Source organism: Sycon ciliatum, chromosome 4 (genome assembly GCF_964019385.1).
Source record: "Sycon ciliatum chromosome 4, ocSycCili1.1, whole genome shotgun sequence".
Lineage (NCBI taxonomy): Eukaryota > Metazoa > Porifera > Calcarea > Leucosolenida > Sycettidae > Sycon > Sycon ciliatum.
The window spans coordinates 4,907,778-4,920,128 of NC_088646.1; the positions used below are offsets into that span (position 1 = coordinate 4,907,778).

General features: G+C 50.0%; 1 protein-coding gene across 1 annotated transcript in view; it reads right to left on the bottom strand.

Annotated features, from left to right (window-relative positions):
- Positions 1–11,680, bottom strand: part of LOC135814049 (receptor tyrosine-protein kinase erbB-4-like) — a 24,627-nt gene extending 12,947 nt beyond the window's left edge. The window contains exons 1-13 of the mRNA XM_065327102.1: positions 11,114–11,680; positions 9,860–10,318; positions 9,253–9,318; positions 8,871–8,989; positions 8,311–8,452; positions 7,860–7,961; positions 7,439–7,562; positions 6,877–7,238; positions 6,242–6,374; positions 5,842–5,917; positions 5,300–5,527; positions 4,963–5,052; positions 4,465–4,759 (exon numbers count right to left, since the gene is read on the bottom strand). Of these exons, the coding sequence (XP_065183174.1) occupies positions 4,465–4,759; positions 4,963–5,052; positions 5,300–5,527; positions 5,842–5,917; positions 6,242–6,374; positions 6,877–7,238; positions 7,439–7,562; positions 7,860–7,961; positions 8,311–8,452; positions 8,871–8,989; positions 9,253–9,318; positions 9,860–10,318; positions 11,114–11,234 (2,317 nt within the window). The 5' untranslated portion in view covers positions 11,235–11,680. The remainder of the gene's footprint in view (positions 1–4,464; positions 4,760–4,962; positions 5,053–5,299; positions 5,528–5,841; positions 5,918–6,241; positions 6,375–6,876; positions 7,239–7,438; positions 7,563–7,859; positions 7,962–8,310; positions 8,453–8,870; positions 8,990–9,252; positions 9,319–9,859; positions 10,319–11,113) is intronic.
- Between the last annotated feature and the right edge of the window lie 671 nt (positions 11,681–12,351).

Sequence of the window (12,351 nt, forward strand, 5' to 3'; positions counted from 1 at the left end):
GAGAATACAGAGTCCTGCACATACAAACAAGAGAGGGCAGAAACACATAATACTGAGCAATGTGTTCACAGGTCGAGTCTCGGCGGCGGCCGGGAAGGACGTGTGGATCGGCGCAAGGCAGGTTGAAACTCTACATCAGCGGATGGAGGTTCAGGTGCACTGGCATTCAACTGCGGCGCCGGTTGCACATCGGGCAGTATCTTGATATGGCGACGGTTACGGCGGTACTCGGTGAGGTCGTCTGTGGCGACGGTATACGAACGCTCATCGGTACGTTCAGTGACAACTGCTTCTGACTCTAGGTCAGGGATCCAAACTCTTGTACCTTGCTCTAGTACTGGCAGTGGCTGTACTCGATGTGCGGCATCATAGCTAGCACTCTGGCGTGTCTTGCTGGCTGCCTCACGTTTCCGTAGTGCTTCGATATCCGGCCAGCCGGGACGGAGCGCTTCCTTCGTAGACGGAAGACGGGTGCGAAGACGGCGACCGAATAGCAGTTCTGCTGGTGAGAACCCGTTCGCTAATGGTGTGGACCGGTAGACGAGAAGGGCATCGTCAAGGTTGTCGTTAGTCTTGAGAAGACGCTTGACGGTTTGTACTGCTCGCTCCGCCTCACCATTGCTCTGCGGATATCTCGGGCTACTCGTACGGTGGCTGACTTTCATCACGGTTGCGAAGGCTGAGAACTCGGCACTGGCGAATTGCGGGCCATTGTCCGATACCAGGACTTCGGGTACACCGTGTATCGCAAACAACTTCAGCAGTTCCTTGATAATTGACTGCGATGTCGTGCTGCGGACCGGAGATGCGTGGATATACCGAGAGAAATAATCCACGACGACGAGGTAGTCATGACCATTGTAGTGGCAGAGGTCTACGCCTACCCTCTCCCATGGCAGAGATGGGAACTCAGTTGGTTGAAGAGGCTCCGGTGGTTGGTAGCGATGCTTGGAGCAGATGGTGCAATTCCGGACATACTCAGCAACTGCCATCGAGATACCTGGCCACCATGCAGACGACTTTGCGCGGGCTTGACACTTAGTGATGCCTTGATGACCATCGTGTAGCTTGGCTAGGGTGCTAGCACGTTCTGCTACTGGAATCACGATGCGGAATCCATGGTAGAGGAGGCCACCATGAGTAGACAGTGAAGCGCGCTCATTGCGATACGGTTCCAAGTCAGCGGGGACTCGAGCTGGCCAGCCGTGGAGTGTGTAGTGCTGTACTTTCTGTAGCGTGACATCATTGGCGGTTGCTTCTACAAGCTCGTGCTCCTTCTCTGGGCTGCAGAGAGAGGCGAGGACTGCCGCTATTGTCGCTTCGGAGTCCCCGTGAAGCTCCGATTCCTTGACGGGTGCTGTAGGCAAGGGGGCTCTGGACAGAGTGTCAGCTACTACCATGTTCTTGCCAGGAACGTACTCGGCCTGCGCGTCGTAGCGCATCAGACGTATCAACAGGCGTTGGCACCGGAGTGGCACACGGTCCAGATCGCGACTGTTGATTAACGGGACCAACGGCTTGTGGTCGGTGTGAACAGTGAAACGCGGTCCACCGTACAGATATTGGTGGAAGTGTTCGCAACCCCAGACAGTGGCTAGGAGCTCTTTCTCTATCTGGGCGTAGCGTTTCTCAGCGGCTGATAGTGTGCGCGAGGCATATGCTACCGGCTTCCATTCACCATTCTGGAACTGGAGAAGAGCAGCACCTAGACCGTAGCTGCTGGCGTCAGCAGTCAGCAAAGTGGGTGCTTCCAGGTCATAGTAGCAGAGGCATGGTGCGTCTGCGGCGAGTTGCTTCAGGCGGTTGAAGGCTTCGGTGTGCGCAGCAGTCCACTGCCATGCAGTGTCATTGCAGAGCAGGTCGCGTAACGGCGCAGCAACGGTAGACAGCTCGGGCAGGAACTTAGACAGATAGGTGATCAACCCTAGTGCACGACGGAGTTCGTCGACATCGCTAGGCACTGTGAGCTTCTCTATGGCTTCGAGCTTAGCTGGGTCTGGGTTGACACCCTTGTCACTGATCTGGTGGCCCAGGTACTTCAGTGACGTGCGGCGGAAGCGACACTTGTCCGGATTGAGCGTTAGACCGGCGTCTATGAGTCGCTGCTTGACGGCTTCGAGGGCAGCATCGTGTTCACTCATCGTCGCAGCATACACAATGATGTCGTCAATGAATACGGCCACATTCGGGATGTCACCGAGGAGCTGCTGGAGACGGCGCTGGAAAATTTCCGGAGCACTGGTGATTCCGAACGGCAGGCGTTCGAACTTGAACCGGCCGAACGGGGTGATGAACGTGGTGAACATGGAGGCTTCTTCTGACAGGGGAATTTGCCAGAAACCAGATGCGGTGTCGAGCGTGGAGAAAATGGTTGACCCATTAAGCTTTGCCAGCGTGTCGTCCACAGTAGGCAACGGAAAATGCTCCCGTTTGACACTCGCGTTGAGCTTTTTCAGATCGACACACACTCGGACATTGCCATTCGGCTTCAACACCGGGACCATCGGCGCACACCAGTCTGTCGGCTGTTCTACCTTCGTTATCACCCCCTCAGTTTCCATCCGTTCCAGCTCGCGACGAACCTTGAGGCGGATATGGATGGGCACCCGGCGTGCGTTGACGCAGTTGTATGGCTTTGCATCGGGGCGAAGCTCAATCTTCACTGGGTCGCCGAGCATGCAACCAAGGGCAGGGCTAGCAGTTGACACACCTATGTGGCCTCGCTGGACTAGACCCATTCTCTGCGAGGTTTGGCGGCTTAGCAGGTTGACACCACCAGTGGCAATGACCAGGAGTGTGATGGAGTACGAGACACCATGCAGGGTAGCCTCAGTACTGAATTCGCCATCAATGTCAAGCTTCTTGCCATCTGCTCCGGTGACATGAGACTTGGTGGGACTGAGTGCTGGTCGTTCTGGCAGTGTGTGGAAACAGTCACGGGTCAAGATATTCAGGTCTGCGCCTGTGTCGATCTTGAAATTGACGTCCGCGTGACACACACGGAGCTGCACAGTCCAGGGTGCGTCAGCACTGTTACTTTGAGTCGAGGCTGCTCCCAGAAAGTGTGCTGGGTCTTCGTCATGTCCTGTCGTCGACGCAGCATGTGCAGCGCGTCCAGAACCATTGGAACTGCTACGACAAACTGACGCGAAGTGGCCTGTCTTCTGGCAAGTCAAGCACGTCTTTGACTTCGCTGGGCATTCATCGCGGTTTGCCTTGTGATCCTTTGAAGAACCACACCACAAGCACTTGCGAAAGTTTCCACTTGACGATTGGTACGATTTCTTACTAGACGACTTGCTGGATGCAGGCGAGGAGCGCTGTCCATGGCCTCGAGCGCGACTAGTTATAGCTGCAGCAGCTTGCTTGCCGAGATGCCCGTCCAAGGAAGATTGCTGGGCGACTTCAGCATTCACGGATTCCGTTTTCCGAGCAAGACTCACGGCTGTTTCCAAGTCCAGTGAGGTGTGATCCTCGAGCTGTAGCTTTTTTGAAACTTCTCTGTTCGTCATGTGAGCTACGAGTCGGTCTCGGATTCTCTCATCAGGTTTATCAAATGCGCAGTACTTGGCGGCGGCTCGTAGTCGGCGGACATACGTTTCGACAGTTTCCCCTGGGGACTGCACGCAGTGCTCGAAAAGAGTCCTCTGGTGGATCACGTTCACGCCAGGCCGAAAATACTTGTCGAATGCTGAAAGGACAGGGGCAATTTTCTTCTTGTCCTCCGCCGACAGGTTCAAAGACTCGAAAATCGGGTCGGCCTCGGGACCCATGGAATAAACAAGCGTATCCACCTGGCGTGGCTGGTCTGACTCGTCCAGTTTGGTCAAGGAGCGAAATCTTTCGAACCTGGCTTTCCAGGTTGGCCATGCTTCTGGCGCTGAGAAGTCGAAAGCGCCGGGGAGTGGGAACTTTGCAGAAGACATTTCTGCAATCAAACTTCTGACACCATGTAACGTTTGGGTTTGTCCCAACGTCAAACACAAGACTCCACTCAACAGCTCCAGACAACGACTGAGGTTTATTTACAAGAAGAAGGAAAGATAAAGATAAACTGTCATGATGTGTATATGTACACAGTACGGGAATGCATAGGTAACTGATCCAGGAACGGATCGGGTACATCGATAGACTCATGAGAGTACAGAGTACATAGAACGATAATTATATAGATTGTGTCATCCATTTATGGGTAAGCGAATGGGACCACAACATACACGGTGCCTCATGGTGCATGCTTCCTAAGATATACAAGATGATGTATTACTCTGAGGGTACGTGCTAGGCTAGTAACAGGGAGGTTCAGGCATGCATGCCGCCATGTGAACCACCATTATATTGGCCTGGGAAATAGTTATCACCCGGCTCACTGCAGTGTTCTGATGCAGCCGTACACAGTGGCGGCGAACACTAACCTGATGTAGGCTACACTACAGGTGCACCTTGGTAACAGTGATGCCTTACCTGGTACAGATGTATTGCTCATGGCGGTGGTGGTGACATTTGGCATAGTCTGATTGAAGCTCTGACATCTCTCACAGTCACTTGCCAGTGGACCACGGCAAGAATAATCCGGATCACACTGTGAGCTGCACGATTCACATATCCCCGTCGTGACGTCCTTGTAGTAGCTCGCTGGGCATGTTGCAAGGCATTCAGCACGGGAGCCGCTTACTAGCCTGGCATTGACACAGCTGGAGCACTCTGTTGCTGCAGGACCAGTGCAGACGCTACACTGCGGGTGGCAATGCTCACACACCTGTAGCAAATTGAAACAATTGGCAGAGACGCGATCCTTATAGAGAATGGTTCCCTTCAGGCTCCAGTTCTTTCAACTTGGTTAAGGTCTATCCACGCACCAAGAGATCCTTAGTTTGGTAATACTGTAGGCCTCAAAAGCCAACCCTCTATGCACAGCACCATCTGGTTTTTGAACATTTTCAGCGAGTTCAGTCTACTCACCAGCTTTCCAAAGTATGGATCATCCACTCGATTGGGCGAGGTCTGGTATGTAGTAGCTGGGCATTGTGATGCTGCATCCAGACAAGTTGGCTGGAAAGCATACACAGGCACGTACATACACACAGACACATACAGATATGCTACACTGTACAGATACTACTAACCATCAAACAATAGCTGACTTAAGTGCATTCAGACATGACACAAATACATTCAAGGGAGAAGTATTGATGATGGAGGATGCATCGGAATTGTCTGACTGACCATGCAAACTAGGACACAGCCAGCAGTGCTCTGTGCCTATGCCATTCTGCAAGACTATTCCTACTGCACATACCGTTCCATCAACAGAGCCATCGGCGAGTGTAACCGGCCGGATGACCTGTTCGCAATCATTGCAGCCGCCCTGGCCCAGGTACAGCCCTGGTCCGCTGCATCCACCTCTGCACACACCCGGGCATGTTTGGCACAGGCCTGCCGAATCCCCGTAGGTGTTAGCCGGGCACCTCTCAACGCACACATTGTTATCCGTGAATTGCCGACACCGAGAGCATTGGGAAGGCAGCTATAGAGGCAGAGCAAAAAGTAGAAGAAACATAAATTTGACTACCTGCAAATACCTGCATTTGGCACAAAACAGTTTAGGTGGATCGGAAGTTCTGTGGGACGACCGAGCTTTAATTGCATCAACCCTGAGACCTGTGACAGCGTTTCATCTATTGCATTTGCATATTTTTCATGATTCTCTCATTACACATGAAATTTTAAGTTGGATTTTAGACCCTGCAAGAGATATGTCAAGCACAATTTCAAGCCATGAGCAGGAATTCCAATGCCAGTGCCACCGGACGTATATGCAGGGCTGTGTGTCAGACTTACGGGTCCTGTACAAGAATCCAGGCATTGAGGATGACACGGGAGGCACTCATTCTGCGTAACCTCACCGTATGTTGGCCTGGAGATGAATACCGTAGAAACACAAGGCGGTAAACACGGCGCTTACAAGGAGATGATTATCATCCTTCACACTCTATACATAATAGGTGCTTTTTCAAGTTCCTTTTCTCTTCTACTCCGAGCTGTTTCAAACATTTTAAGTTCCCACTAGGGTAGAATTGGTTATCGCGGTCAGTTTCTGAACGACAACAACTCTAACAGATACACGTTGATGTTTTTCATGCGCAGTGCACTAGACAAATCTTTTTTTTAACAAGTTTGACATGCAGGCCCTGGGAAAAACAGCATGCTACTGCCTCATGATATTTCAAACAGAACCTACCGTGCCGTGTTGCAGGTCGTCCGGCAAACACCCTCAAAGCGAAATCCACTGCACCGCAGGCAATCGGCCGGTGACGGTCCCCAGCAGCCAAAGGTTGTATTACACTGGGCATGGCAAGTGTAACCCAGTACCTCTGAGCAGCATTCAAGCGGAAGAAAAGCAGCAAAATTTAGGTGGGCAACCTCAACTTCACTGAGAGGCTGTGTGACACAACGTTCCCGTTTAAACACTTGACAGCCAGGGTGAGCTTGAATACAACAGGAGACTCAGCCTTGATCACCAAATGAAGATGTACAGTTGACTACAAAGAGCCAGACCACACTCATCCATCCTTCATTTATACACTTTCCTATAACTAGAAAATCTATAGGGAAAAATGGTCAGCAAACACTTTAAAAGAATGTTTTCGACTCTCTGGTTTCTTCATCTATCCGGAAATTTCTGCGAAAAGCAATGACAGTCCTGGGATATGCAATGAGAGGTCTGGCTGCAGTCATTGCTTATGTGCACCATTGCACATGCATAATTTAGATATCAGTATGCACTGTTCATTCAGTGCGGGTCCAGACTTAGACCCCATGCTAACAGCCAGCTAGCTGCAGATCCCAGTATGACTTTCTATAGACTTGACTCACCACAGGTGGTAGCATTGGCATTGCCAGTGGACACGGTAGCGCCCTGTCCTGCTGGGACGATGCTGGTCCAGTTAATAGTTTGAGCGTAGCATAGTCTGGGATTCATCGCCACCACCGCAGGCCTGTTCACTAGTCTCAGCGACGACAGACCCACAGACGTTAGGTTGGCGTTTCTCCACATAACCAGGCCATAGTCAGCGCCACCCAGTCTACAGTCCTGGGGAAAGAGGCCCATGATCGTCTTCAGCTGGCTTAGAAATGATATATCCTCAACGATGTTAAAATTGTCCACTCGCAGACAGCCACTGATCACCCTAATGCTTGACAGGTACTGCAGATCCACAGCTGTTATGCCAGACACCCTGGGAGTGAACAGGATCAAACAGACAGATAAAGACTTATAATCCACTGGAAAGCGGTAGTGTGTGTGTGACAATGAATAATTTCACATGTATTACAGGGCACTTCACCCAGGTGTATGTCCACTGACAGTGCATATCACCCCCCCCCCTCCCCCCTGAAGTATACACAATATAGGCATACGACACAATGTGTTACTTACAGAACACTCTCCACTGTAATGAGAATGCTGCCATCCACCTCGGTACAGTTCTCAAATGTGCGGCTGTTTGCCTTGGTCAAGTACTTGGTGGAGGAAGCTGGATCGTTTGCGGTTCCGTTGCATCCTGAAGTACGCAAGAGAATAACCAGTGAAAAAGAATCAGCCAACCAAAGTCCTTATATTACAGGTCCGGTACTTCTCACAGGTTACATTGGCGAAACCCTTACCCAGTCCTTCCAATCCCATTATTTTCTTATACTGTTTTAACGTGTATCAGTTAGGAGGAAGTTGAAGATGGAAAAGTGTGAAGGGAAACTTGACTGCCACCACCAGGACTCAACCCAAGGACAAGTGTCACATGTCAGCCATGTTCTACCAACCTGAAACTATGGTGTAGGCATGGACAATCCTGACTACTTACGCTTGGGACACGGTCCATTGCATGGCACGCACACACCATTCTGCACCTGTCGGCCAGAAGAGCAACGGTCCACACAAAACTGACCTTCAACGAGAAGAGAGCCTACAGCATGAGAGACAACACACCAACCGGCAACCATGCAGTGAGCAGGGATAGACATCAGCACATGCACAGCAGAACTACATAGTGTGCACTTTGCAAAAAGAAAAAAAGAGAAAAAAAGAAATATTACGGGTTGGCGTACAGCCGGGGCAGGTCAAGAACAATCTCCCTGCTTCCGTGGGACGCAACCCACCAACCCATGATCAGGCGTCTGATGTACATTATGTACTAGTACTTGTACCTCTACTACAAGCAATGGAATCCGCAGGGCAACCAGGGGGGGGGGTCCTGAAAAAGTGGTAGATCCATCAACAGACTTTGGGAATCATTGCCCACCAGTCATCCTTACTTGGACATGACGTAACGCACTCGTGACGATAGGCATAGCGACCCTTAGGATTAACCACCTCGCTGAAAGTGCGCGGGTCTAGAATTGTTAGCGGCGGGCACAGCGCTACGCAGGATCCATCACTGTTGTAATTCTTACACGCCTGTAATGAGCCAAGAGAACCGTTGAAAGCACAGATATTGCATCACTTGTTCCACTGTGGCCTGCTCAAGAACATAGGCAGCTTCATGGCACATGAAGCTAAGCATACTGCTGCATCACATGCACTTAGTCAACCCGTGAGGCTCTGTGTCACTAGTTAAAATAGTTGTTGTCGACCTGGAGACTGTTACACATCAACAATCCCCCCATGCCATGAGGTGTACAGTGATACCAACACGGAATATCTTCAAAGTCCCACGCCGGCGTTCAGGTGGACTTAGCTCATTACTAACTTACATCTTACATAGTGGCCTGCATGGAGCATCAACGGTGAGAAACAATATCTTTTAGATTTTTACAGATAACAAATTATTTCAAAGCAGTCAACATTCAGACATTGGATCTTTGATGCTACTTACGAGACACTGGGAATTTGCTGGACCGGTGCAGCCGCCTACACATTCCGAATGGCAGCAAATCTGAGGGTTGGATGACACGCACCGGCGATTGCCACAGCTTTGGCAACTCAGGTAGGTCACTGTGCAATCAAAACATGTGAAGGGAGAAACGGGAGGAATAATTTTATGAGGAATTTGTAGTTTGCTACAAACTGTGTATCTAATCCTCTGATCATGCAGTTTAAACTGTTTTATACGACGTGCAAACATGCACAATAAAACAGTAATAGGAACATGACCGATGCATCTGTAGCCTAGCTATTCATGTGACAGAGGAGAGGGGGGGGGGGGGCAAAATAGTGAAAATACGCCATTGATCAGTCACATATTGAGACTTGCTTACATTTCTGACAAGTAGAGTTGCTAGTGTCCCAGCAAGAGCCACTGCACTGTGCATTGCAGCTGCCACCTGGGAAAACAACACGGCACAATGATGAACAAATACACAGTGACATTATGCAATGTGCATTCACGGTGATGACATCGTGTGATATGCATAGAAGACGACATCATCATGCGGCTACATGCATCATCACTGACGCTAGGAATATTTGAAACCAGACTTACCAGAGCCAACTGCACTTATGGCTACTCACAAGTACACATGTAATCACTCTGCACTGTATTTCCGAGTATTTTATTGTGAATAGTATAGCCAAGACCTCCATTGTGAGTAGATAATTTACGACTATAATCACACGTATCCGGGGCATGCACTGAAGTGCTTCTCAGTGAGACTTGTAAACATGACATCACATCAGGTACAAGCATAATAACGAAACTGTACAAAAAAATCTTGGAAAGGATCTTGTGTGCCCGAACACATGATTCCTGTGATCTGGTGAAGGGAATCAGCTACTGGCTAGCTTCAGTGCATACGTGCACGGCCACGGGGCTAGAGTGGCACACCATGCACAAGTACAACCGACAGCATTCCTCACTACACTTACAGCTAGAAGCCGATCCACCAGCTCCGGCAAGTGAGACAACTCTGGACTGATCATTCTTGACAATGTCATTCCACATCACACTCGTCCGGACAAAGCAAAGCGCCGGAGCACTGAAGAAGCCGATGTTCCCGGTGAGTATATCTCCAAGGGACGAGAGGTCAATGGTGGTCAGGGAGGGAAGTGATGACACAAACAGTGCATATCCCCCAGCCGCGTACAGCTCTTCACCACGTATCACAGCCAGGTTCTCAAGGGGTATGGACTCCGCCGGCCCTAGAGTAACTCTCAAATACCCACTGATCTCGCGTATGGAGCTCAGGAAGTCGTACGTCCTGTTCTCCGTGACGTTGGCACGTTCCAGCCTGATTAGATCCAGGCTCCCCTGAACGGATTCACATCCTTCAAACCGCGCTCTCAGGACATTATAGCTCAACCGTTGATTCCCCGTTCCGGGACAAACTGGAAGCAATGTTCAGAAAGCAGACACATCACATATGTATAGAATATACAATTAGCAATTAGGTATAGTTATGGTAATTGGAAATGGACCCGTACCTCACATTGACACACTAGGTAGGGTATTGCAGTTCATCCCAGTTGAAACATGCAAATGACCGTATGGCTGTATGTCTGTCAGTGTGGAAGCATGGTTACAGTCCCAGCCAGTGTTGCAAGTAATTAGTTGTCAAGCAGACAAGGAGCTGGAGCTGAGCTTCAAGTGCATCAATGAGACTGGGTTAGCCATGTACAGACGTAGTCAGTACCTCAAGATACCCCCCCCCCCCCCCTATTGGCAATAGGCCAGCTGGGAGAGGAGGTCTTGCTGATTGCTACATAAAAGTAACATTGTCTTCCGCTGCTGAATGCAACCATTACTCACTATGTAAACCGAAAAGTAACATAAGTCAAAAGAAACCATTGCTGTTACTCTTCATATCACTGCCTGATTGAATGTCAAATCTCCCAATGACCCTCCGTTGATCAGCACTCGGTTCACTTCAGTTCATGGGGATTCTCCTCGTGTGTGCTGGTGAACTTTGCACTCGCCCTTATCCCTCAACTAACTAATCACTTCTACGGTAAACGGTGAAGGTGGCCCAATGCCAATGTCTCTGGCCGAAGCGGAAGGGGCAGGAGTTTGAAAGAGGATTTGTTTCAATGACCTTGATAACGCAGCTTGGCATTCAATACTATTGCGACACGCCGAGATCCCTGTCAGTGACCTCAACTTCATCTTTCTCTCTGCCCACTCACCTTTTCTTGCGGTGCTTGTTGCGACCAGTGCGCAGTTCAGGCAGAAGAACAAGAGAAAGCAACGCGCACCGCTACTACTGATTCTTCTGCTCCCCGGAAACATACCGCGCTCGACGGTCATGTTCTAGCTGGCTGTCGAACGAAGGTTCCGAAGATTTTGAAGAGAGGCCGAAAGCGACGAGACACCGGGCCGCGTATGCTACACCGACACGGCGGTGAGATACACTACTACTGGTACTCGAGCACTGATACGTCTTGACGCTATAAAGTATAAGTCAACAAGAAAAAGTTGAGCTTTGGTCTGTTGCTTTTCTGGTTACACCGATGGAGTCTTAGTCCGGAAAACTCATGGGCCGATCCACTTGAAAGACTGCCTTATCCACGAAAGACTTTGGCTACGTCTTGCCTTGCACAGCGAAAGAGTCTGTAGCAGACTGCGGGTATTCTACAACAAGAATACTCAACTGCTGGTTCAGCAGAATGATCAAGCGCTTTCATGCACGGTGAGACGGTCAGCTACGAAATGAAACAGTTGTGTGACTCCCCCAGTCCCGCTGAGTAACTGGGCGGCGAGAAGCCACACTGACCGTGATATACTCTAGTGCAATGCGCGAGGATATCTCTGACACTCCGGCTGACATGTCGATGTCCGTCGTGGTGTTCGATGAGAGGGCAGATTTTATTGTGACTTTGTGTCATTGTCCTTATGAGTTATTGTTACCTGGTTACATGTACCGACAACAACGTAATACATGTAGTCGTTGCGTATGAAAGAGGGGAAAGAATGCACCAACTGCATGAACCGTAGGAATAGCGAAAGGTGCACAATAAAACAAGTACAATTCATGTATAACCGATGTCATGTCGAGTCCTGGATCTGGGGCTTGTTACATGTCTTTTCGGGCATTTGGGCGAAACGGATCATCCTGGTGATGATGGTGAGACTCTTTCCTCGGAGTTGCTATTTTCGGACAAACTACACGCATCGGTGGTGTAATCACCTTTAGAATCTTCTGCATGAGCACATTCCAGTCTTGTCCAGTTCGCGCGCATTACTGCATACAGACATCCCAGGCCTGCCCAGAGTTCTCTCTGCGCGACTGGAATTTTGAACAGGAAGATTTACCACACTAGTCTACAGCCAGGTAGATCCAGTGCTAGCCGCGGTGTCTGTCCAAGGGTGTGAAAGAATGCTCGTCAACATCCAGCCCAACTCCTGCAAAAGGAGGTGTTATCCC